Consider the following 27,913-nt stretch of genomic DNA (forward strand, 5'->3'; position numbering starts at 1 on the left):
ATTTTGCAGTACCTCTTATTCCATATATAACATTGAATAATAGGGTTAGAAGAGATTTAGAGATCCTCTAGTCCAGGGCTGTCAAACTCCCGTCCCGCAGGCCAGATGCGTCACGCGCTGCCCACGCCCGGTTTAGTGAAGGGTGAGGAAAGTCCTGGTATGTCATGTGATGCCGCCATGACAACATGAGTTTGACACCCATTCTCTAGTCCAACCCTCTGTTCAAGCAGGAGACCATTCCAGACAAATGGCTATCCAGATTAGGGTCTTCTTAACATTACCTGAATTTTCCTGATTTAAAAATGCTTTCATCCCAGTCACCTTGGCAACAAAGTCTGCATGTCTCTATCAAAGACATCTTACTTACCCCCTAAATGTAACAAACATGTAGCAACATGATTTTCTCTGTCTATGATAAAAGGCTGAAGGATGCCTTTTTTTTCTCCCCAGAAACCCTTTGGGCATTTTCTCTTTGGACTCATCATCCTGCCTTAATGTAGTTGCTTGGTAGTTGCTGCTTCTATCACTTGTCTTCTAGAGCTACCTCACTTTGAGGGTCTCTCTGTAATTCTGGTCTATAACTATGGGATAAATATATATAAATAAATAAATAAAATGTGTGTGCATGTAATATATGTGTGTGTGTGTGTGTGTTGCATTTGTGCTGATAAATAAATAAAGGGAGACTAGTATAGATCTATTTCAAGCTATTCAGCTCTCATCAGCTAGCCACACCCTTACTGGGAATCAAACTAGTCGAATATACTAGTCTCCCTTTATTTATTTATTTATTTATCAGCACAAATGCAACACAAATGTAACAAAGGCAACATAAAAAAATGGCTTTCTACCTGGATGGCTCCTAGGGTGAGCTGAAAGACAGAAAAGGGAAGCAGTATGCTCCCTCCCATATTTGGCCATACCAGGGGTTGTGACACCATACATAAATACATACATACATACATACATACATTCATACATACATACATACATACATACATACATACATACATACATATATACATATGCTGGTCTTGTTGTATTCGGGTCTTTTTTCGTGTAAGATTGAGATTGTCTTGGCGACATTTCAGCGAGGTCTCACACCCAGCCTGAAGATGCCGAATGAGACCTTGCTGAAACATTGCCAAGAAAATCTCAATCTTACACGGGAAAAGACCTGACTACAACAAGACCAGCATACCTACACCTGTGAAAATCTACGAATATGTGTGCATGTTCCAGCATAACTCTGAACACCTCGAGCAATTTCAACCAAACTTGGTACACAGATGTCTTATTCTCTCGAAAAGAAAATACTGTGGGGGTAAGACACCCCTAACACTCCTGGGGGGGGGGTGTTCTGTGAAGATACAGCCCATTGTGCCTTAAAATGGCTTTTACTGTATTGCCATAAAATGGCTTCTACTGCACACTGCAGTGGAGTTGCCATGGTAACATCTTCACAGTACTCCACAAGGGGGCTCCCTCTGATAAGGGGAAAAATCCAATATTAAAAATGATGTTTGGTCCGGACATTTTCCCCCTTTAAATAAATACCCCGGCAACGCCAGGTTATCGGTTAGTAAGAGATAAAAGTTCTTTAGCAACACTTATTTCTTACTTACTAATATACAGTAAATATATTTCTTAAATTTCAATGTATACATTTATTTACATTTATATAGTCACCCATCTCACATGAGTGACTCTGAAAGGCACACAAAGTTAAAAACACAAAGACAATATCGCACAACAAAATAACAACAAAAATAGTTTTTAAAACGTTTTCTTAGACATAATCTGTGGGAGAATTCAAGTCAGTTCCCCTAGCAATCTAATCACCTTACAAACTCCAGCTTTTTATTAGATCTGAAGGAAAATGGTACTGCTCATTTTTTTCTCAGCTTAGGCTCAGTATAATCTCTTGCTCCAGGTCCTTAAAAATCTCTCTTTGCCTTTTTAAAGAATAAACCTTTTTCTCTGTCTGGTGGGAAGGGATGGAAGGAAACTCCTGAGTATACATGGTAAACTACTTGCCTGAGAAAAAGTATATATTCAAACTCATACAATGTCTGGTATTTAGACCGGCAGACAGACAGCAGCATTACTGGATATTAACAGTAAACTGTTCCTCTTTTTGGGGTAAATGAAATAGAGTCCCAAATATGATAGGTAGTCCTCGACATACAACCACAATTGAGCCCAAAATTTCTGTTGTTAGGTGAGACATTTGTTAAGTGCAGTTTGCCCCATTTTACAACCTTCCTTACAACAGTTGTTAAATGAATCACTGCAGTTGTTAAGTTAGCAACACGGTTGTTAAGTGAATTTAGCTTCCCCATTGACTCTGCTTATCTCAAGGTCACAAAATATGATCACATGACACCCTCCCCCCCCCCCCAAGACACTGCAACTGTCATAAATATGCACCAGTTGCCAAGGATCTGAATTTTGATCACGTAACCATGGGGATACTGCAACAATTGTAAGTGCGAAAAATGGTCATAAGGTTTTTTTTCAGTGGCGTTATAAGTTTGAACAATCACTAAATGAACTGTTGTAATTCAAGAACTATCTGTACTTATATGTGTGTGTGTGTGTGTGTGTGTGTGTGTGTGTGTGTGTGTGTGTTCCAGCATATCTCTGGAACGCCTCGAGCAATTTCAACCAAACTTGGTACACAGCTGACTCTCTGGAAAAAAATATTGTGGGGGTAAGACACCCCTAAAACCCCTCGGGGAGTTGTTCTGTTAAGATACAGCCTGTTGTGCCTTAAAATGGCTTCTACTGTACAGCTCAGTGGAGTTGCCATGGTAATGGCTTCACAGTACTCCACAAGGGGGCTCTTGCTAGTAAGGGGGGAAATCAATATTAAAAATTCCGTATGGTCCTGACATTTCCCCCCTATAAATAAATACCTGGGCAACGCCGGATTGTTAGCTATTCTAAATATTAAAAAGAAGTGGTACACCAAAACTAGGTTTGCGAATGTTTAGTTCTTCTCCATTTGAGTTACGTCATGGTTCATGAGTGGCCAGATAATTTTTTAAATTTTTAAATAACTGTGATTTCTCATTGGGAAAAAAAAATCTACCCTTATCTAAGGCAAGGATTGAATTCAGAACCAGGAATCCCAGAAGCTGTAAAACAAGGATTAGAGGCCAATAAAGACTTAAGTCCTTCTCTTTCCCAATAATTAACCATATAAAACTGCTGATGCTTAAGAATGAGAAGGTCATTGTTGTTGTTTTTTACATTCAAGTGACTATAGAGTAGTTTTTCCTTGAAGCTTTCTGGAGTGGGTCATTTTCTGTGTGTGGAGAAGCTGGTTTAAGAATCATTGTGCAGATACAAAAAGAACAGGGGAAATTGGGAGGGCAGAGGCTGAAACTATGCGTTGAGTTTCCAGTTCTGTCACAATTCTATTCTCTGCTGATTAACTTTTTTATATGTAACTGAAATCTTTTAAAAATTCATTTCCTGGTTTAATTCTGGATTAACTTGCAACCTGCACCTTAAAACATTTCTAAGATTTAAGTTTGAAAATAAAATAATAGGGAATTTGTTTTTCCCTTCATCCTGTATAAACTCTTTTGTTACAAATAATTCTTCCTGACTGTTGCAATGCTTCTTGCTGTTAAAACTTCTTTAAATGTTACGACATCTAGATATTTGTGTATTGACCTGGTAACTCTGTTAAAAGCCTGAATATAGAAATTTAGAGGTGGATTTCTATTGAGAATTTACAGCTAGGATGTTCATGGTGAGTTATACTGTACTTGCCAGACGATGCAAGATTTAACAAGAGATAAAATATTTTAAAACCGTGCTAGTGTTGGTTAACGTCATTGTGACTCAGAAAAGCTTTTCATTGTCTTTAGCCCCCTAAAAATCTACAGCAGAGATCAGAAGTTTTATTGTAGTTGGAGAGAAACTTCAGGATCAGCATCTCATCACAGCTGTTTGGTTAACTGAATAGAGATGTTTCATTATTTACTGTTGGACAACTTAGCACAGCTAAGCAGAGTGTTCTTAAGAAATGATTGATTTAAAGCTTTAACTCACAGCTGCATTGGCAATAGTAGAGAATAATGGCACTCACAGAGACAACACTTGGCAACTCTTTTGTTTATCTGTTTAAGAACTGAGCTTCCGCCTATTATATTCTTTAGATTTGGGCCAGAGACCAAACCAAGGAGGGTCTATTTTAGAAAATTAAAGTAATAATAACATTAATATAAAATATCTCAGCAGGATAGCTCCAGCTATTGTCTATCTCCCTTTTCCCCCCCAATGTTCTATATTTGGCTTTGATTTCGTTGCTTTTGCCAAAATTTCTAGGAAGTTTTCCTTCAAAACAAGCTTAAACCTTTTGCTGTTTTTCATAATTTCTCCAAATAAGAATCTTCCTCCAATGCCATGATAGAAGCCAAGTTGCTGCCGCAGCCATCGGTACTACAGAGCAAAATGTAAGGAGATTAGAATTCCATTTTTTTTTAGTCAATATGGCAATTGGTGAGTTGAGGAGAATGTGTAGTTCCCACTCATCTGGAGGGTACCAGGGTAAGGAAACTAGTTTTCCGTATGCCAAGATAGGAAAACCAAGATATGAGCCAATGTAGGCTCAGTGGTTAGAATGTAATATTGTAGACTAATTCTGCCAACTGCCAGCAGTTTGATTCTGACCAGCTGAAAGTTGACTCAGCCTTCCATCCTTCCAAAGCTGGTAAAATGAGGACTCTGCTTGTTGGGGGAAATATGTAGAGAAGGCTATAAAGCACTTAAGCAGTACATAAGTCTTAGGGCTATTGTTAAAGAATAAAGCATGACAATAGTAACGTCAAAGTAGCTCACGAATTTCCAAAAGGAAGGGCAGCAAAACAGGACGTTCATGAAGCTTTTGACATGGGCTCATCTTCCATCTGGCTTTGATAAAATGCAGATTGTGCAGTAATCCAGGTCTTGGCACGTGGCGACAGTAAATGACACGTCCATGAAGGAGAATAGATGCTGGTAGCAGAGTTCAGTTATTTTGCTGTTTGTTGAACGTTCCTGCCATAGTTGTGTCAGTTTAACTTAACAGGCAAAGTTGCTAGGGGAGAACTTTGCCAACTGCCTCAAGCTCCTGGAGGAAAGGTAGGGAAGCCGTGATGGGATACAAATACACATCTGTAATCTACGATTTAGAGCTGTTGTCAGTTCTGTAGAATACAGGATCAAGGGCCATTTGCCACTCGGAGCTCTGCAGATGGTGGAAAATCCTACTTGTATATTTACCACTGCAGGTTGCTGGTAAATTTCCAGGCTTCTTTTCAGATTGTGAATGTTGTTGCTTCACTCTTGCTCTCTCCCAAGTGTTTACCTAAGACAGGTTTGCACAACTGACAAAGCAAATAGAGCTTGCCCCCCTTGCATGGTGGCCAAGCAGGTGTTTGTCAAGCCCGTTGTTTTTGCAATCCAGGCAGGCAACACAAAGAAGAGCCTTAACTAAACCCATGTGGAATTACCACACACAGCTAGTAGACTGCCTTTTGCTTGATGGGTCACAAGAGCACAGCATCCACCGCCCCAAGAGAGAACGTAAAGCTTATAGCAATTGATCCTTACATTCAGGATCGGTCTATAGCAGTGGTGCCGAAAACGTGTGCACGTGTCCACACCCATAACACAATGCGTGTGTGACACCCCTGCATGCCCTGCTACCCCGGTGCATGCACATGTGACACCCCTGTGTTACCCCCCTGCGCATGCATGCACGATCCCCCCGATGTCCCATTTTGGGTCTAGCAGGCCTCCCTGAAGCCTCCTGGGACCAAAGATGGGCCGCCGCACCACCACCACCCACGCCCCATTTTGGGCCTAGCAGGCCTCCCTGAAGTCTCCTGAAACAAAAAAAATGGGGTGGGGGGGCCTGCCCCCCACATCTTTCACATGCATGGCAGAGACCTAAAAATCAGCTGGCCTGTGGGAGGCGCATACGCGTGCGTGGTGGAGCTAAGCCACAGCTTGCGTGCCCACAAAGAGGCTTCCATGTGCCACCTGTGGCATGGGTGTCATAGGTTTCCCATCATGGGTCTATAAGTAGTCCTCAGCTTACAACAGTTCATTTAGTGACCATTCAAAGTTACAACGGCACTGAAAAAAGAGATTTACAACCACTTTTCACACTTATGACCGTTACAACATTCCCGTGGTCACGTGATGTACAGCTCGACGACTGGTTCGTATTTATGACAGTTGCAGCGCCCCAGGGTCATTCGGCCATATTTTGCCACCTTCTGGCAAGCAAAGTCAATGGGAAAGCCAGAGTCATTTAACAACCGTGTTGCTAATTTAACAACTGCAGAAATTCACTTAACCAGTGTGGCAAGAAAAGATGTGAAATGCGACACAGCTCAGCAAATTTCTCACTTAGCTATATAACCTCTGGGCTCAAAGGTGGTCGTATGTCAAGGACAACTATATTTAAAATATTTATTGTTGTCTCTGGCCTTGATAAAGCTTGTTTTTTTTTTTTAAATGTCCCCTTTGTTGCTGTTCGGTATTGCTGGAAGTTCAAATCTGCTACCCAAACGCTGTACGTACAGACTCCTGGAAGGTTTCTTCATAATGTTAATATTTGTTTTAAAGGCCAGATTGGTTTTTCACAGCTCAGGCTATTTTGCATTTGGCTTCCTACCATATACCTTCCCCGCTGGCTTTTCCTTCCTGTAACACATGGGGATGTTCATTTCCCCCCTCAAAGCGTCTGCACATTTCACCTGAGAGAGTGGAAATGTTTATTGTCACAGTTGATTATTTGTATCTTGGAGGAGAGAGAGATGGTTTCTTTGAAAGAAGTTCTCTATGGGAAGAGCTTTTTTTTTTCCTGATAGCTCATCCGTCTTGATCTTTACAGACCTTATCTTTCCCATTGACATCACTGCAGTGAAGAGAGAACATGATTTCCTGGACAAAGATGCCATTGAAGCCTTGTGCAGGTACGTAAGAAAACCTGGTTTAGAAACCTCCTGCAGGTAGGAACACAAGGGGGGGGGTTTACCATAGTCATTAAGTGCATTTTGTGGTTGTTACACTAATCTATAATTCACTTAATAACCTTGTGTGGTTATTACATTTTTATTTTTTATGTAATTGTTACGCTAATCTAAGGGGCTCAGTGGCTAAGACGCTGAGCTTGTCGATCAGAAAGGTCAGCAGTTCGGCGGTTCGAATCCCTAGCACCGCGTAACGGAGTGAGCTCCCATTACTTGTCCCAGCTTCTGCCAACCTAGCATGTAAAAATGCAAGTAGAAAAAATAGGAACCACCTTTGGTGGGAAGGTAACAGCGTTCCATGCACCTTCAGTGTTTAGTCATGCCAGCCACATGACCATAGAGACGTCTTCGGACAGCTCTGGCTCCTCAGCTTTGAAACAGAAATGAGCACCGCCCCCTAGAGTCGGGAACGACTAGCACATATGTGTGAGGGGGGGACGTTTACCTTTACCTTACACCAGCGTTTCTCAACCTTAACAACTTTAAGACCTGAGGACTTTAACTCCCAGAATTCCCCAGCCAGCCATGCTAGCTGAGGAATTCTGGAAGTTGAAGTCCACAGGTCTTAAAGTTCCCAAGTTTGGACACCCCTTGGGGGGGGGGAACCCAGGCCTTCAAGCATTCCCATCTCTTTGGATCAGGGGTGTCCAAACTTGGGAACTTTAAGACTTGTGGACTTCAACTCCCAGAATTCCCCAGCCAGCCATGCTGGCTGGGGAATTCTGGGAGTTGAAGTCCACAAGTCTTAAAGTTCCCAAGTTTGGACACCCCTGCTTTAGATATTCATGCAACCCATTGAGAGTGGACCAGAATCGTAATTTGGCCAACATTTTCTCCTAGATCTCTATGGTGAATGCTTTATAAAATGGATAGTTGATCTAATTCTCAAAGTCCATTGGATATCATGTGAAACTTTTTCCAGAATTTAAATTACTAACCCTGAAAGTGGTATCTTAAGCAGATCAGGAAGGTATCCTTTGGGTTGATTGCCCATATACTCAATTTCATTTCAATGTGCTCCAGTGGTGGGTTTCTACCGGATCGCACCGGATCGTGCGAACCGGTTGAAGAATGAACCCGGAAGTAATTTCCGGCCCCGCCCCCTTGGCGTTTTTTTTTGCATCGGGGCTGACTCCCCGCCGCCACTGCTGTTCCTTGTCTTCTGGCCCGTTTCCCAACTGGCCTTTCCTCGCTTGGAGGGCTTTGGAGGGAAGCTTCTGCAGAAGCCCGGGTGAGTGACAACAAGTTCCCGCCGTTACGAAGTCTCGGAGGCTGTAATTTTCTGAGCTGTGCGCGCGCGCCTGTTTTCCACGGCGTGGAGCAGCAGCGAGGCTCTGCGAGGCCGGCAATGACTCAGGATGCCATCCGGGAAGACGAGGAACGCGAGGGGGGACCGTTGACGGCCTCTGCAATCATCGCTCGCCTCGCAGAGCCTCGCTGCTGCTCCACACCGTGGAAAACAGGCGCGCGCGCACAGCTCAGAAAATTACAGCCTCCGAGGCTCAGAACGCTTCGGAGGGAAGCTTCTGCAGAAGCCCGGGTGAGTGACAACAAGTTCCCGCCGTTACGAAGTCTCGGAGGCTGTAATTTTCTGAGCTGTGCGCGCGCGCCTGTTTTCCACGGCGTGGAGCAGCAACGAGGCTCTGCGAGGCGAGCGATGATTGCGGAGGCCGTCAACGGTCCCCCCTCACGTTCCTCGTCTTCCCGGATGGCATTTGGAGTGATTGCCGGCCACACAAACCTCGCTGCTGCTCCACGCCGTGGAAAAAAAGCGGGCGCGCACAGCTCAGAAAATTACAGCCTCCGAGGCTCAGAACGCTTCGGAGGGAAGCTTCTGCAGAAGCCCGGGTGAGTGACAACAAGTTCCCGCCGTTACGAAGTCTCGGAGGCTGTAATTTTCTGAGCTGTGCGCGCGCGCCTGTTTTCCACGGCGTGGAGCAGCAACGAGGCTCTGCGAGGCGAGCGATGATTGCGGAGGCCGTCAACGGTCCCCCCTCACGTTCCTCGTCTTCCCGGATGGCATTTGGAGTGATTGCCGGCCACACAAACCTCGCTGCTGCTCCACGCTGTGGAAAAAAAGCGGGCGCGCACAGCTCAGAAAATTACAGCCTCCGAGGCTCAGAACGCTTCGGAGGGAAGCTTCTGCAGAAGCCCGGGTGAGTGACAACAAGTTCCCGCCGTTACGAAGTCTCGGAGGCTGTAATTTTCTGAGCTGTGCGCGCGCGCCTGTTTTCCACGGCGTGGAGCAGCAACGAGGCTCTGCGAGGCGAGCGATGATTGCGGAGGCCGTCAACGGTCCCCCCTCACGTTCCTCGTCTTCCCGGATGGCATTTGGAGTGATTGCCGGCCACACAAACCTCGCTGCTGCTCCACGCCGTGGAAAAAAAGCGGGCGCGCACAGCTCAGAAAATTACAGCCTCCGAGGCTCAGAACGCTTCGGAGGGAAGCTTCTGCAGAAGCCCGGGTGAGTGACAACAAGTTCCCGCCGTTACGAAGTCTCGGAGGCTGTAATTTTCTGAGCTGTGCGCGCGCGCCTGTTTTCCACGGCGTGGAGCAGCAACGAGGCTCTGCGAGGCGAGCGATGATTGCGGAGGCCGTCAACGGTCCCCCCTCACGTTCCTCGTCTTCCCGGATGGCATTTGGAGTGATTGCCGGCCACACAAACCTCGCTGCTGCTCCACGCCGTGGAAAAAAAGCGGGCGCGCACAGCTCAGAAAATTACAGCCTCCGAGGCTCAGAACGCTTCGGAGGGAAGCTTCTGCAGAAGCCCGGGTGAGTGACAACAAGTTCCCGCCGTTACGAAGTCTCGGAGGCTGTAATTTTCTGAGCTGTGCGCGAGCGCCTGTTTTCCACGGCGTGGAGCAGCAACGAGGCTCTGCGAGGCGAGCGATGATTGCGGAGGCCGTCAACGGTCCCCCCTCACGTTCCTCGTCTTCCCGGATGGCATTTGGAGTGATTGCCGGCCACACAAACCTCGCTGCTGCTCCACGCCGTGGAAAAAAAGCGGGCGCGCACAGCTCAGAAAATTACAGCCTCCGAGGCTCAGAACGCTTCGGAGGGAAGCTTCTGCAGAAGCCCGGGTGAGTGACAACAAGTTCCCGCCGTTACGAAGTCTCGGAGGCTGTAATTTTCTGAGCTGTGCGCGCGCGCCTGTTTTCCACGGCGTGGAGCAGCAACGAGGCTCTGCGAGGCGAGCGATGATTGCGGAGGCCGTCAACGGTCCCCCCTCACGTTCCTCGTCTTCCCGGATGGCATTTGGAGTGATTGCCGGCCACACAAACCTCGCTGCTGCTCCACGCCGTGGAAAAAAAGCGGGCGCGCACAGCTCAGAAAATTACAGCCTCCGAGGCTCAGAACGCTTCGGAGGGAAGCTTCTGCAGAAGCCCGGGTGAGTGACAACAAGTTCCCGCCGTTACGAAGTCTCGGAGGCTGTAATTTTCTGAGCTGTGCGCGCGCGCCTGTTTTCCACGGCGTGGAGCAGCAACGAGGCTCTGCGAGGCGAGCGATGATTGCGGAGGCCGTCAACGGTCCCCCCTCACGTTCCTCGTCTTCCCGGATGGCATTTGGAGTGATTGCCGGCCACACAAACCTCGCTGCTGCTCCACGCCGTGGAAAAAAAGCGGGCGCGCACAGCTCAGAAAATTACAGCCTCCGAGGCTCAGAACGCTTCGGAGGGAAGCTTCTGCAGAAGCCCGGGTGAGTGACAACAAGTTCCCGCCGTTACGAAGTCTCGGAGGCTGTAATTTTCTGAGCTGTGCGCGCGCGCCTGTTTTCCACGGCGTGGAGCAGCAACGAGGCTCTGCGAGGCGAGCGATGATTGCGGAGGCCGTCAACGGTCCCCCCTCACGTTCCTCGTCTTCCCGGATGGCATTTGGAGTGATTGCCGGCCACACAAACCTTGCTGCTGCTCCACGCCGTGGAAAAAAAGCGGGCGCGCACAGCTCAGAAAATTACAGCCTCCGAGGCTCAGAACGCTTCGGAGGGAAGCTTCTGCAGAAGCCCGGGTGAGTGACAACAAGTTCCCGCCGTTACGAAGTCTCGGAGGCTGTAATTTTCTGAGCTGTGCGCGCGCGCCTGTTTTCCACGGCGTGGAGCAGCAACGAGGCTCTGCGAGGCAAGCGATGATTGCGGAGGCCGTCAACGGTCCCCCCTCACGTTCCTCGTCTTCCCGGATGGCATTTGGAGTGATTGCCGGCCACACAAACCTCGCTGCTGCTCCACGCCGTGGAAAAAAAGCGGGCGCGCACAGCTCAGAAAATTACAGCCTCCGAGGCTCAGAACGCTTCGGAGGGAAGCTTCTGCAGAAGCCCGGGTGAGTGACAACAAGTTCCCGCCGTTACGAAGTCTCGGAGGCTGTAATTTTCTGAGCTGTGCGCGCGCGCCTGTTTTCCACGGCGTGGAGCAGCAACGAGGCTCTGCGAGGCGAGCGATGATTGCGGAGGCCGTCAACGGTCCCCCCTCACGTTCCTCGTCTTCCCGGATGGCATTTGGAGTGATTGCCGGCCACACAAACCTCGCTGCTGCTCCACGCCGTGGAAAAAAAGCGGGCGCGCACAGCTCAGAAAATTACAGCCTCCGAGGCTCAGAACGCTTCGGAGGGAAGCTTCTGCAGAAGCCCGGGTGAGTGACAACAAGTTCCCGCCGTTACGAAGTCTCGGAGGCTGTAATTTTCTGAGCTGTGCGCGCGCGCCTGTTTTCCACGGCATGGAGCAGCAACGAGGCTCTGCGAGGCGAGCGATGATTGCGGAGGCCGTCAACGGTCCCCCCTCACGTTCCTCGTCTTCCCGGATGGCATTTGGAGTGATTGCCGGCCACACAAACCTCGCTGCTGCTCCACGCCGTGGAAAAAAAGCAGGCGCGCACAGCTCAGAAAATTACAGCCTCCGAGGCTTCGTAACGGTGGGAACTTGTTGTCACTCGGCCGGGCTTATGCAGAAGCTTCCCTCCAAAGCCCTCCAAGCGAGGAAAGGCCAGTTGGAAAAGGGGCTTTGCTCCTGCTCCGGGCTGGAGGCTTCCCTCCGAAGTCTTAGGATGTTCTGAGGAGCCCCTCAAGGAAAAACGCCGCTGCCAGGTAGTTAAAAGTACCTCTCTGATTCTGTCAGACTCTGTCAGTCTCTCTCTGATTCCCTCTCTCACTCCCTCTCTATTCCTCTCTCTCTCTGTCTGTCTGTCTCACTCACACACACACACTGTGGTCACCTTGTTGAGTGTTCCAATCACATTTGAAACACTCAACAACTGGCTTGCATTTATGGTATTTTGCAGCATTCTGCAGTCATAGGACCAAAATATATGGTTAAAAGCATATATTTTGGTCCTATGACTGCAGAATGCTGCAAAATACCATAAATGCAAGCCAGTTGTTGAGTGTTTCAAATGTGATTGGAACACTCAACAAGGTGACCACAGTGTGTGTGTGTGAGTGAGACAGACAGACAGACAGAGAGAGGGAGTGAGGGAGGGAATCAGAGAGACTGACAGACACACACACACACACACACACACAGACAGAGAGGGGGAGGGAGGGAGAGAAAGATAGAGAGACACACACAGAGTGAGTGATTAAGTGAATGAGTGAGAGACAGACACACCCAAATACACAGAATGACAGAGAGAGAGGAAGGGAGGGGAGAGAGACAGAGGGAGAGACAGAGACAGACACACACACACACACACATACACACAGAGTGAGTGAGAGACAGACAGACACACACACACAGAGTGACAGAGATGGGGGAAGGAGGAGAGAGAGACAGAGATACAGAGAGAGAGACAGACAGATAGACACCCAGAGAAAATGACAGAGGGAGACAGAGAGGGAGAGAGAGAGAAAGAGCCAGAGAGAGAGAAAAAAAGAAAAAGAAAAAAAGAAAGTGGGAGAGAGAGATGAAAGAAAGAAAGAAAAAGAACTTATGACCACAATTGAGCCCAAAATTTTGGTTGCTAAGCAAGAGCATCGTTAAGTGAGTTTCACCACATTTTCCAAGTTAGCCATGCCCACCTGGTCACATGACTGCCAAGCCACTCCCACCAGGTCACATGGCCGGCAAGCCACTCCCACAAAGGAGGCCACACCCACAGAGTAGGTTCCAAAAAAATTTGAAACCCACCACTGATGTGCTCCTTTTGAAATCTTATACTTTCCCCAAAGATTGCCTCCATACCTAAATTTTAAGTTAATCACTGTTTCCTTCCTCTCCACCTTTTTTTAATCTCCAATAATCCTGCTAGAAGATTTGCTGCATATGTTTGGTACTCCTAAAGCTTTGTTCTTCAATCTTGATCAGATTTGTCAGTTTCAAAGACTATTTATATGCTATGGAGGTGATAAGAAAGGACGTCCACTTAACAAGTAACTAAGTGGGTGATGGAAACCATTACTCTTCCATATGCCTTGGCAAAGCAGCTGTTGCTGAATTTCTTTGAGCGCATTCCACGAGGACAGTGTCAACATCCATGGCTGTGCGCTACAAATTTTCAGTTCTGAGTGATGACATTTCTTAAGCACAATTATGTGGGCTTTGAAGTCAGAACAGATGCTTCTTGGGATGGTCTGATTTGTCCTTGTTGGCATAAATGGGCATTCATCCTTCAACCATTAGGTAAGATTGCTTCTTATCCATATATGCCACAGAGATGAGGAACAGGTAGCTAACCTGTAATTGTGGTTCTTCAGGTGGTTATATATGAACAGACTAAATCCATTCACCTTTCTTCTCTAAGTGCCTATCTTGGTAAGTACATTGAGTTCTATAATTTGCTCCAAGTGATTCAAAATACATTCAACGTGTTGTCCTTCAAACCTGCCTCAAATTTGGTAAGTGCTTGATTAAGACTTTCAACAGGCATGAAACCAATGAGCGTGAATGCGCAATTCAACACCTGAAGAAGCACATGCAACCTGTTCATTCCTGCACTGAACATTTACTATTCTGTATAAAACAGAAACTTGCTTCTTGCACCGATTCAGACTACCTTTTTCCAGCAGAAATGTTGATACAAAGTGAAGAAAACAAAGTTGGAGCCTATTATTTACATGACAGGTGCTCTGGGCTTTGATGTCTTCTTTGTATTACAGAAAAAGACAGAAACTCATTGCGCAGTGCAATGTTATCAAAAAGAAAACATGGTTTAATTTTTGAACTGCCAAACATAGACTAGTAGCTTTATAAAGTTTGTGTACTTCAAGTTCTCTAGATAACAACTGACATTATGGTTTCCAAAAGTATATGATGAGTGCAGGCGCCACAGTACTGTAGTAATAGTATCTCTACTAATTGTAATGAAAATCCGTTGTCACTCTGTCTTCTCTTCATGTGGTGCTATTAGAAATATATACTGTAGTTAGAGGGTGAAAACTGATGTAAGATCAAAGGGAACTAATGCTTCAAATTAATAAGAATTCAAAGGATGATTAAGGAGCTAATATGAACTGAGCCCTCAAATATGTAAGTAGTGTCAAATTGCATACTCCTATAGTATCTTCTCTGTAAGAAAGCAAACTTTTCCATTTCATGGATTTTTCACACACAAAAAATCTGTTATGAAACAGAGATGAATTTCTACAAATAAAATAAAATAAACCTTGGTAAATCACAGTTCTAAAATAAGTAGTATCTCTCTTGAGTAATAATGGATATATAATTAAACTTGGGGTCCATGAATTGTTATTGAATTTCTAAAAAAAACCTTTCAAAAGCTTTATTGTTCTTATAGTCAGACATTTTAAACAGATATTGATAATTCTGTTATTTTGATTTCCAAGGCGGTAATTGAATACCTGATTATCTAAAAATGAAATCCGTTTTGAATAGTTGTAATTATTTAATATGTATATTGTATCTCCTTCTTAAGAAATGGACCTACTACCCAATATCTTTCAGCTAATCGTTCAGTTAATGATTGGAGAGAAAACTTTCCATTTTTACTAAATCCAACTTAGTTTCTTCTAGCAAGTAATTGGAAGATTATATCACACAGATCCATAGCTTAATTTACATAGTATGAGACAAAGACCTTAACTGCCATGATGTCACCTGTGCCCATTGCCTCAATGTGATCATGCACATATGCTGGTGTATTTTTCTGTTATGGATGATCACATTAGTTTTGTAAGTTACTATGAAAAATTTATTGTGCCAAGTATTTTGAAAAAGAACAGTGAATTATATGGGAAGCAAATCCTATTTAGTGTACATATTATGTTAAATCTCATACTTAGATTATTTCTTACTTTCTCTGTAGAAAGCTCATATTGTTAAATAGAGCCATGGTGGTGCAGTGGTTAGAATGCAGTATTACAGACTAATTCTGCCGACTGCCAACAGTTCAATTCTCACCAGCTCAAAGTTGACTAAGTCTTCCATTTCCCCGATGTCAGTAAAATAAGGATCCAAATTGTTGGGGACAATATGCTGACTCTGTAAACCATTTAGGGAGGTCTATAAGGCCCTACAAAGCAGTATATAAGTCTAAGTGCTATTGCTAATTGTTGCTTAAAAACATCAGCACTGTTGGCTGTCACATATACACCATATACCGCATAAATCGAAAACTTAAGAATTCTGTTTTGAAGACTTTGTGCAACCATGATTGGGACCAGAATCTCAATTGTTAAGCAAAGTAGTTGTTAAGTGAGATATCATGTGATTGCTTTGCTCAATGACTGCAATTCCGATATTCCTGGTTGCAGTTGTTAAATGAGGGTTTTAGGATGCTTGCATTTCAGCAGGAAAGATTTTCAGCACCAGAGCCAAGAGGCAGTAGTAAGGTAAGGAGTGTAGGATCCCTCACAGCTCTGGGAGGCCCAGTTCAGGCCATGCACACATGTCTCTTCACTCAGGACCAAAATTCCTCCTTGCCAAAATCCAAGCAAAGTGGCTTTCTGGGGAATCCAGCAGGGGAAATTGCAAATATCACCATTGTGAGGTACTCATAAGAGCAAACTGATTGCCAAGTGCCTAGATTGCAATCATATGATTGCAGGAGGAGTGGTGCAACATTTTGGAAAAATTGGCCATAAAGCAACTTTTCAACCTTTCCAAGACCGTTGCAATTTCAAGGGGTCATTAAATTAAATGTAACTAAGCTGTAAACACATGAGCCTCAAAGGCTTTACTTTGTGATAGACTGTTTCCCCAAAAATAAGACCTCCCCAGATAATAAGCCCAATCGGGCTTTTGAGCGCATGGGCTAAAATAAGCCCTCCCCCAAAATAATCCCATCCCCCAAAATATTTAACCACACGGGCAGCCGGTCCCTGCCATTTCCTGGGGGAGATGGGGAACATGCCCCATTTGCCCGACATGTACCTGCCATCCACGCAGAACGGCCTCGCGGAGGCTGCTCCCGCAAACCCTAGCTACCGCACCCCTTCTCTTAGTGACAGCTGCAAAAAAGAGCAGTAGGCCCAGCAACACTAGGCCTGGCAAGAGTGTGCCAGAAACAGAGACAGAAGTTCTGGCCCTCTCTGGGTCAGCTGATCCGTGGGCCGAGATTAAGGGGCCTCCTGCATTTCAAAAATAATAAGACCTCCCTGAAAATAAGGCCAAGCACTTATTTCAGAGGTCAAAAGAAAATAAGACCATGTGTTAATTTCAGGGAAACACAGTAGGTTTTTTTAAAAAGCCTTTTTCTTTTCTTCTTACTTAGTGCATATTTTCTTCTCTATCTTTCTGTGAAATGTTGTTTACGATGTACATTTTATTTTTAAAGACAGTTTGGTGCAAATTGTCTTCCGCTGGCTCAGTTGCACAACAGTCTTGGTTTGTTTTTTTTCAAAGGGTTTCTTCTAAAACAGATTATGTTTTGGAATCCAATGCTCCCTTATCAGGCCAACCGGAAATGTGTTTCTCTAACAGATCAAAGAGCTTGGACTAGATGAATGCAACAGGCTGGAATTAGATAAACTTGAAGAGAGACACTAATATTGTAAAATGTCTGGGTGTTTATTGTTTTAAAGCAATGTGGAAATCCAGATTTACCAGAGATTATTTGTACAGAAAGGATGGAAGAGCAGTTTTTTAATTATCTGAAGTTAATTATGATACTCACAATATTGTAATCGAATACCACTTTCCTTTGGAAATATATGACTTTTTTAATTCCCTTTTACTGGAAATTGAATTAATTGTAAACTATTCAGAAGTTAGTAAGGGCGCAAGGCAGAAAGTACTTCTGGACCGATGAGATGGTTTTCCTTGATCCAACCATTTAATTATTATAACTTTGAGGGAAAAATGCAATAGGAAATTCTGGATTGGTACATTTGCAAGATTAACTCTGTTTTCTATAGTCAGACCGGTGTAAGATCTCCTTTATTTATACAGATAGTCCTCAACTTACAACCACGATTGAGCCTGAAATTTATGTTACTACGTGAGACATATGTTAAGTGAGTTTTGCCCCATTTTATGACCTTTCTTGCCAGAGTTGTTAAGTGAATTATTGAAGTTGTTGAGTGAGTAGCACATTTGTTAAATGAATCTGATTTCACCATTGACTTTGCTTCTCGGCTGTTTGTAAAAACTGATCACATGACCCTGGGACACTGCAACTGTCATATGTATGAGTCAGTTACTAAGCATCGAATTTTGATCACCTGACCAGGGGGATGATGCAGTGATCATAAATATGAAAAATGATCATAGGTCATTGTAACTTTAAACTGTCACATCCCTATAGTAGAGCTTTATATATTTGCTGCAGGGAGTTTATAATACCTTTATTAGGATTATTAAGACCCAATTCCTATATGATGGCTGAAGTAAGAATGTGAAAATGACACAGCAGGCTATTGGATTGTTGCCTTGGCATTTAAGAACTCAGGTGTACAAAGGTGTACACAGTTGTACAAATGCCTCATGTAGCCAGAGCACCTGCCAAATGACCACTGACAATGATGAAAAGGTGGCAGTGGAAGATTATTAAATTCATATAGTATTGACTATATTTAATTAATCTGTTTTTCATTTAATTGCAAGTAAATTAAGTCCTTAATTTAGTTGCAATTAAATGCATATTAAGATTTGAAGGGCCTGCTTTTTCTTTAATAGAGCTCCTTGTGTGTAGTTCAAATGTTGAAGTCAGAATACACCATTCTGGCAGCTCAGATGAAGGCTTCGGGTTAGGGTGTGAACTTCAGAGAAAGAATAGCAACATAGGTAGTCCTTGTTTAACGACAGCAATGGGGACCAGAATTTTCATAGCTAAATAAGGCTGTGGTAAGCACAATGTCATGTGACCTCATCGCTTAGCGTCATCAATCTCCCCACTTCCTGTTCTTGCCTTTAAGCAAATGCCTCACTTTGCAGCAACTTTCGATTTCCCGCTGGCTTTCCACAAAGTCAATGGAAAAGCCAACAGGAATTCACAAATCCTAGCCAGCTTACAGGCAGGCAGGCAGCAGGCGAGTATGATGAGGTGAAGTTGGGGGGGGGGGCGGTTTGAGGCAAGTGCAAGTGGGATGGTGTAAATACTTGTGGGCTGGGGAGTGGGTGCTGCTGCAAAGCACAAGTGCAAAGTGTGTGGAGGAGCTCCTTGGGAGAAAAAGTGAAAGGAGCGAGCTTGCCAACTTCTCCATTGTCTTTGCTTGTGGGAAGCTAGTGGGGAAGATTGCAAATGGCAATCATGTGACTGCAGGACGCTGTAGCTGTTGTAAGTATGAATCAGTTGGCAAGTGTCCAGATCTCAATCATTTGACTGAGGATGGCTGGAACTTCAAGGACCAGTCGGTCCTAAGTAACTTCAAAAGATTACTTATGAATGAAAGGTTGTTAATTAATGACTGTGTTGTAGCAACAGTAACAACAACAGCAGTAAGAATACAAAATAATAATAGTATTTTTCTAGGAGGTGAATCAAATGAAAACTGTAATATAATACTTGGATGACATCCTGGATGGTGTGTCCTATTTAGGACTTTGTACTAAACTATTTTTCAGGGCCAAGAAAGAATTCAAAAGCTTTTGCTTGTATTTATTATTAACCACAGCTAATCATTCAGTCTGAACCTAATCTGCGATTCATCTAACTCTAGTTTAGGAAGAAGAAAAAAAGCCAATCTACACTATTCTTTTCAGGTTACATTTTTTCAATAAATCAAAATTAAGATAAGCTGTGTTTGTATAATAGTTGCTGTAGGAAATAATATCATTCATATACACATGGAATGTATATTTATCCTACCTTTTAAATTAAGATCCCCAGAAATATATCTTTCAATGAACAACTCTAGATTAAAAAAAAAAAACACCTCAGCAGTGTATCTAGTTACAACATGCAGAGATAACACAGAGATAGAAACATACAGCTGTATATGTGTTGTAAGGTAATATGAGAAAATGACCAACCTTGGAGGAGGAGGTCTGATGGGTTTGTTTTCCTTTCTTTTGACAAATTAGCAGAAGTATCCTGGAGCTGTAGTGAAAAGGTAATAACACATATAAAGAACAATATGGATGCCTTTTGTCTAGAAAATGAATTTTCCTTTTTGAGTTTCGTTGGTATAGGATTGTGACAGCAAACCTGTGCGACACAGAGCCCTCTCTGCGGGCATGGCAGCCGTTGTCCCAGCCCAGTTCCACCACGCATGTGCGCCTCCCACCGGCCAGCTGATTTACCACGCATGTGGGGGGGGCAAACGTATGCGGGGGGACACATGTGCGCATGCATTGGGGGCGGGACAAATGGACGGGCGCTTGCATTGCATTTTGGGGGTTTGCACGTGTGCCCGCTTTGGTCACTCGGCACCAAAAAGGTTAACCATCATTGGTATAGGACGATCAATGAAAGCTGTGCCACCCACACTGGGGCTAATTGGAAGTATTTCTTTTTTGTGTGATGTCCCAGAAAAAAAAAATCGTATCTTTGCCTTGCCAGCAAGTCATAATATGTAAATAAAAATCATACTGGTGATAAGTTATGATTTTGGGTATTTTGAGAGTTCACTTAACCAAGGGACCTATTCTTTGGTTGTTAGGAAATATTTATTTTCTTGATGATTCAGCGTCCAATCCAGCAAATCATTCATGTCAAACACACAACCAAATACGGAATTGTGTGGTTATCAATTGTGTGGGGTTGCTCAACTACTACTACTTCCAGAATCTAGTATCCCTCCAGCTTTCTTGAAGTGAAGAAAAAAAAAAGGTTCCTAAAAATAAATAGTGCAGAATAGGTGCATCTGTGGCCCTGTAAAATCAATTGTGTAGTATTCTGCGTGTGATGGAGTGATGATATAAAATAAGGTAAAGGTTCCCCTCTCACATATGTGCGAGTCGTTCCCAAGTCCAGGAGGCAGTGCTCATGTCCATTTCAAAGCCAAAGAGCCAGTGCTGTCCAAAGATGTCTCCATGGTCATGTGGCCGGCATAACTAAATGCCAAAGGCGCATGGAACGCTGTTACCTTCCCACCAAAGGTGGTCCCTATTTTTCTACTTGTATTTTTACGTGCTTTTGAACTGTTAGGTGGCAGAAGCTGGGGCAAGTAACGGGAGCTCACTCCGTTGTGCAGTACTAGGGATTTGAACCGCCACACTGCCAACCTTTCTGATTGACAAGCTCAGCATCTTAGCCACTGAGCCACCGAGTCCCTTTTTGATATAGAATAGCTCGCGTAAATAAAAACCCCAGGGGACTGGCTTTCTGTTGGTTAAATAGTAGTAATAATTCCTGATGTGCCTTGAAATTCATTGTCATTCTCTTTCAATTCCATTTAGTACTATAGGAAAGCAGGTTGTTTATTGTGAAGTAATTAACTATCATCGTGAATATCAAGTTTTCTGTCCCTGAAAGGCACTAGTAGTTTTCCACGATGGGAGCAAGAACCTTGTATGACTGTATTGAAGCTATTCCAGTGTAATGACTTCTGGGTGAACAATTTCTCCTTTATGGCTTTGATTCACAAGGCATATGATGTAGTAAGGATGTTTCTGTTTTTTGACTCTCTGTCCCACCCACTCCATCAAATCTGGTATCCAGCTGACGTAGCATGGAGTTCATTAAACAGAAATGTTGTTTTTTGGGATCTTCTTTTCCTAGTTTCTATGTAAATAACCTTAGCGAGAACTTCTGCAGTAATCCTTTAGTTGGAAGAACAGGTGGCACGGAACAAAATATTTACCATTAATCTTGTTTGTTTGGTTTTTTTATTTTCTCCGTAGGCGTTTAAATACTTTAAACAAGTGTGCAATGATGAAACTAGAAATCAGCCCACACAGGAAACGGGTAAGTATATTTGACAAAACAATTGCAATGTTGTACGGAGTTGATGGGAGTGATCCTGAAAATGCTCTTGTAAGTCATCTCTGTGTGTATTGACATAGAACAAGGGTGTCAAACTCAAGGCCCATGGGCCGGATCCGGCCCACGGGGTGCTTAGATCTGGGCCACCCTAGAAACAGCAAAGGACCGGCCCGTGGTGCCTCTGCCAGAGAAAACGGAGCTCGCACAGCCTCCCCCTCCAGCTCTGTTTTCAATGGCAGGGGGCTAGCAAAACTAAAGGAAAAATATTTCCCCTTTGGCACTTGAGCATGCAAGAAAGAACAGGAGGAGAAAGGGAAAGAGGAAAGAAAAAGATGGGAAGAGGGCAAGGAAGGAAAAATAAGGAAAAAGGGGAAGGAAGGAGAAAGGAAAATAAAGAAGGAAGGAAAAAGAAAAGGAAGGAAAGAGATTATAATGAGAGTGAAGGAGGGTCTGAGTGAAGTCCTGCCTTGGCATTTGGCCACCACAGATGCCCCCAACACAAGTGACATCGAACTGGCCACACCACCCTGGCCATACCTGCCGTGCCCCCCCCCCAACCCTTCCCCCTGAGGTCAAACACAACCCTGATGGGGCCCTCAGTGAGATCGAGTTTGACAACCCTGACATAGAAGCACAATTGGTCTCTGTTTAGAGCAGGGGTGTCCAAACTTGGGAACTTTAAGACTTGTGGACTTCAACTCCCAGAATTCCCCAGCCAGCCATGCTGGCTGGGGAATTCTGGGAGTTGAAGTCCACAAGTCTTAAAGTTCCCAAGTTTGGACACCCCTGGTTTAGAGGAAGCACCACTCTGACAATTAGATTTCCTTCAAGCCTTTATTCATTATTATTCTTTATTTTTATATAAAGTTAAAGTTCACATGCCAAAACCAACTTCTTTGGTCAGGTTTTTATTTTTTTAAATATTAATAGAATATTTAGAAACAAAGACGATACCTTTTGCATGTCGGATGTTGTCACAGTACAGGTACTGCCAATGGAAGCAACACGTTTTAGCAGGCACGTTTTCAGGGTCTGGGGATAACGCGATGCCCTCAGGAAGAGGCCTGACCTGTCCATCCGCATAACTCTTCCCCACCTCCCACCCCTTAGGAAAACGTATGCAAATGGAAAGCCAAGCTTATCAGTTCAGAAAAGTGGTGCTTTAATTTTCTAATTTAAAAGTCAATCAGATCGTCATGTTTTAAATTCCTCTCTCTTTTTTTTTTCAGTCTCTAAATAAATAATTGGGCGTGGGAGGGGGCGCCCAGAATGTAATGTGGATACTGTGTCTGTTTCTCCAAATGCATCCGATGAAATACTTTTAAATATCCGAAGTGAAGCTTGAAAAGCACAATTTTGTATTGCTCTAGACAAAAGTGAAATAGGGAAAGGAAAGGCTTCGAGGTCTCAGCTTCAAAAATCCCTCTTTGGTCTTATTAGTCGTACTTTTAAAAAAGATTTTCCCCCTGCATTCATAACTAAATAACTCAAGGTGGCAAACATACCAAATGCTCCTCCTATTTTCCCCTTAACAACAACCCTGTGAGGTATGTTGGACTGATAGAAGGATTGGCCCAAAATCACCCGGTCAGCTTTCATACCTAAGATGGGACTTGAACTCAGAGTCTCCTGGTTTCTAACCTGCTGCTTTAAGCATTAGACCAAACTAGCAAACTTGACAGACCTTCAACATGAGCAAAGAGCTAAGCTGCTACAATTCAATCATCTCATAATTCTAGTGGCAGCACAACGATTAGATTGCAGGATTTCAGGCTAACTCTACTGCCAGGAGATTCTGACCAGCTCAAGGTTGACTCAGCCTTCCATCCTTCTGAGATCGGTAAATGAGGACCAAGATTATTGGGGGCAATAAGCTGACTCTGTAAACTGTTAGAAGAGGCTGTAAAGCATTATGGAGCGATATATACTGTAAGTTTGCTATTGCGATTGCTAGTGTGGTAAATCAATGTAGAAAAACTATCAATAGCAACTAAGGTTCCAGAAATGTTGCCTTTATTTGGTTAAGTAAAACGTCCTAATTTTTCACTGATATTAATAGTATGCAATATGACTAATGGAACATTAGATTATAAAGCAAAGAAATTCTAATATCAACAAAATCACCTACAGGAGGGAGGGAGGGAGGGAGGGAGGGAAGGAAGGAAGGAAGGAATCACATTGGTCCAACCACCTAAAATCCTCAAGGTTAGGAACCTAGGATAGGAATCTCTGCCCTTCATCTCAGTACTTTGTTGACATCTAATAAGTTATCAATCAAAGAAATTAGTATTGGAGCTCAGATGATGAACAGAATATGAAGGCAAAAGCCTATTGAAAATGATCTGAATATGGTTATAGTAGATTGGTTGTATATAAGTTGTTGTGCTGCATGCTATACAGATTACTTGACAGGTGAGAATTACTATTATATGGAAGAAGGGACAGCAGGCAGCCATCCCTTAAGGTATCTAGGTCAGAAACCAGAAATAAACACATCCATATAAAACTCAAACAAACCGGCAGGATACATTCCAAGGGCCTTATTAATACTTAGCAGAAGCATTTAGTTCCAGTAGCTGGATGCTTTTTTTCCCCCAGGACCCGGTTCTTGTTACAGTAGTCATTAGTTAACCTGGAGTTCATATAGGGGAGGGTAGTGTCCGATGAAGATTTCTAGAAAGACATTTCAGATATTTCTCCATCTGGAAAGTCCTGGCTTCAAGCAGGGATGGGAATGGAAGAATTTTGTGGCAGGTTTGTGTGGTTAGGCACACCCAGATTCTAAGAACTTTAGTGTTTTATAGATAATGATCAGCACTTTAAATTGTTCTCAAAGGGCTGAGAGTCAGTGACATTGTGACCTTTATAATACCACATGGATAACTTTTTTAAAAAACTGAAATACATAATCAACCACCCACTTGGTGGACTTATGATGCGATGAGTGGAACATGGGAATGAATGTGCAGTAATGCTTCGTGGAGTGAAACTAAATGAATCCCCTTAGTTCTTAGCCAAGTTGATTTGCAAGAAAGTAGAGGATCCACGAGAACAAATGTATACCTAATGTTGTAGCCAAACCAGTTCCTAGAATTCTCACTTAGTTCAGTCATGCCAGTTGCAATCCCTTAGCAAACGATTGAGCTTATTCATGGTACCCTGTTTCGTTGCAGAGTGAAGATTCAGATGAAGATGAGCCTTGTGCAATCAGTGGAAAGTGGATGTTCCAGCGAGAGAGCAAGAGGTGGTCCAGACTGGAAGAATTTAACATTTTCCCTCCAAAGTTCGATATGAATTCCATATCCCCGGAAGTGGCTCATCTTAGCAATGCGACCAGTCATGAGAGCATGCTGATGGAGCAGAGCGAACATCACGAGGTAACTTCCATCCACAGCATGAGCAGCAACAACAGCCAGCCAACTACCTCCCAGGGCGACGTAGTCACCACCAGGACAAACTCGGTCATTAGCATCACCTCTTCGGGAAAGCTTGTGGAAAACGAGGGCAGCCTGCCCTCCACCAAAGTTTTATCGAGTTTTGGTTGCAGTGTGAAAGCCAATGAGAAGAACACCAAATCCAAAACAAGAAGCCTGCTAAAGAGGATGGAAAGCCTAAAAATCAAAGGCTCCCATCACGGGAAAAGTAAAACTCCTTCAAAACTTGGCCTGATCATCAGCAGTCCGATTTTGCAAGAAGGTCTGGGTGAAGAGAAACTCAAGCAACTCAATTGCGTGGAGATCTCTACCCTCAACGGCAATCACATCAATTTCCCCATGGTCCGCAAAAGAAGCGTTTCGAATTCCACGCAGACCAGCAGTAGCAGCAGCCAGTCAGAGACGAGCAGTGCGGTTAGCACTCCCAGCCCCATCACAAGGACACGTAGCCTGGGCGCCTACAATAAGCGGGTGGGGATGTACCTGGAAGGCTTTGATCCTTTCAACCAATCGACATTTAATGATGTCATGGAACAGAACTTTAAAAACAGGGATAGCTTTGCAGAAGATACGGTCTTCTTCATCCCTGAAGACCACAAGCCTGGAACGTTTCCCAAAGCCCTCTCCAATGGCAATTTTGCTCCACCAAAGAGTAGCCCAGTGAACTGGAGAACGGGAAGCTTCCATGGACACGGACATCTTTCTCTCCGGCGTGAAAACAGTTCTGACAGCTCCAAAGAGATGAGCCTAGGAAGGAGACGCAACTCCTCCAGTTCGGTCTGCAGTCGGCTCAGCATTTATGACAACGTGCCGGGTTCCATATTGTATTCCAGCACAGGAAATCTGGCTGATCTGGAGAATGAGGACCTCTTTCCTGAACTCGACGACATCCTATATCACGTCAAAGGCATGCAGAAAATTGTGAACCAGTGGTCAGAGAAATTTTCTGATGAAGGGGACTCTGATTCAGCTTTGGACTCCATTTCTCCATGCCCTTCGTCTCCCAAGCAAATCCTGCTAGATGTGGACAATGACAGGACCATACCTAGTGATCTGGACAGCACGGGAAATTCACTGAATGAAACGGAGGAGGCTGTAGGAATCCAGGAGAGAAGGGATTCTGGGGTGGGGGCATCACTGACGCGCTCCAACAGGTCAGTGGACACAGATTTTAGTCTAAGAAGAGTAGCACGCATGAAAGTGAAGTACATATTTGTTTATTCATATGGGCAAATATATATATATATATATTCAGCTTTATTATAATCAGATGTGGGTGTTGGGCATAGAAAAGTTATTATCCTGCCTTTTATACCGGAAGGTAGAAAAGTTCAAGGTCAAGAATCAACTTAGGTCAGCCTGTCATGCATAACTCTCGAGATGGTTTGAAGGAAACTTCAGGACTTTATGAAATGAAAAGTAAATTTAAAATACCTTTCATATCTACTAAATAAACAGACCAGGCAGGGAAAAGAGTAATTTGAAACAATGCAATGAAATCTGCTTGTTCCTCCTTGTTTCTTCTGGGAGAGATGCCTTCCAAACGTAGTTTTAAAATATGCAGTGATTGGAGGCATCAAGAAACGTTTTCAGTATTAATGTTCTCCAAATAGAAGATAAATACTGTAGGCATATTCATGAAAACCTACAGATTGATGCAGCCAGCAGCCATCCACTGGGTTGGAAATGGTTCACATCAGAATATTTTTGGCTTGATAAAGGATAGTGCAATATATTCTTACGTTTGATTTTTCTAAGATAATCAAACTCTTATTTTTCTAGACAACAAGATTTTTGTACTTGGCAATTATGTTGCAGACGCTATATAGAAATTAATTGCCTTTCTTTACGCTAGAACTTACTCTATAAAAAGAGATGAGCAGATACTGCGGTAGGAGTGACACAAAATAATTCTTAATTGCCTTCCATAGAATAAGAATAGTTAAATCATCCAAGTATGGTGATATGGTTGGCTAATATTGCTGATTGTGTTATCGTTAAATGCCAAAATATTTTTTTCTAAGTTCTTGAATCATGGATTATCTGAGAAACACTGAACACAAGGAGACTTAAATTATGCCATGTTCATTGCCATGTTAGAAGTGTCTAGATAGCTCTCTTCCTCCACTGTGTCATTTTATTACGAAATCCTTTGAGAAAAGTTTGATCCAAGATCCATGAATTCTTTGTTCAGATGTTTGTGTTCAAGTAAACAACCAAATTTAAATTTTCTATATTTGGTTTATCAACATGCACACTTTCAATGGGGTCAGTCTGGATAAAATTCTTACAGTATAAACGGTAAATACAATAAATATTCAAACATTTGACAATTCAAACATACTCTAGTACCATACAATCTGCACAAATAGATTACAAAAATTAATATCATAGAAACCTGAGATTCTGAAGCAAGATTGCTTAATAGTTCCCACGGGCAAGTCTATGCAGATAGTCCTTGACTTATGACCACAACTGAGCCCAACATTTCTCTTGCTAAGTGAGACGTGTTAAGTGAGTTTTGCCCCATTTTACGACCTTTCTTGCCATAGTTGTTAAGTGTATCACTACAATCGATAAGTTAGTAATCCAGTTGTTAAGTGAATCTGGCTTTCCCCTTGACTATGCTTGTCGAAAGGTTGCAAAAAGGGGATCCCATGAGCCCTGCAACCGTCATAAATATGAACCACTTGCCAAGCATCTGAATTTTTATCACAGGGTCTCTGCAAAGGTCATAATTGTTAAACAGTCATAAGTCACTTTTTCAATGCCGTTGTAACTTAATAAGTCGAGGACTACCTGTATTGGGATACAATTCCAAATCCCGCAGTTGCTTTGGCTTTCCATATGTTGTGGTTCTCAATGATTGAGTGTTGTTTCTTTCTTTTTTGAAGGCACAGAATGAGGTGGCATAGCTTTCAGAGTTCCCATCGACCCAGCTTAAGTTCAGTTGCCTTACAGATCGACTGTCAGTCCGTTGCACAGATGAACTTACTGCAGAAGTATTCCCTCCTGAAATTAACTGCACTCTTGGAGAAATACACACCTTCCAACAAACACGGCTTCAGCTGGTAAGGAACTGTGTGCATCTCTAGCAAACCTGTGCCTAGTCAGAACCCACAAATGTTTGAGTTTGAGTTTTATTAAATTTATATACCACCCCCCTCTCCCCGCAGGGACTCGGGGCGGTGTATAAAT

The 27,913-nt window shown here is 43.7% G+C and overlaps 1 protein-coding gene across 3 annotated transcripts in view; it reads left to right on the top strand.

Annotated features, from left to right (window-relative positions):
• DLC1 (DLC1 Rho GTPase activating protein) overlaps positions 1-27,913 on the top strand; it is a 353,596-nt gene that overhangs the window by 305,998 nt on the left and 19,685 nt on the right. For all 3 annotated transcript variants that reach the window (XM_081959778.1, XM_081959779.1, XM_081959780.1), the window contains 4 exons: positions 6,899-6,980; positions 21,200-21,263; positions 24,455-25,869; positions 27,610-27,786. In XM_081959778.1, the coding sequence (XP_081815904.1) occupies positions 6,899-6,980; positions 21,200-21,263; positions 24,455-25,869; positions 27,610-27,786 (1,738 nt within the window). The remainder of the gene's footprint in view (positions 1-6,898; positions 6,981-21,199; positions 21,264-24,454; positions 25,870-27,609; positions 27,787-27,913) is intronic.

The sequence above is a fragment of the Natrix helvetica genome, assembly GCF_964273705.1.
Source record: "Natrix helvetica genome assembly, chromosome: 7".
NCBI lineage: Eukaryota > Metazoa > Chordata > Lepidosauria > Squamata > Natricidae > Natrix > Natrix helvetica.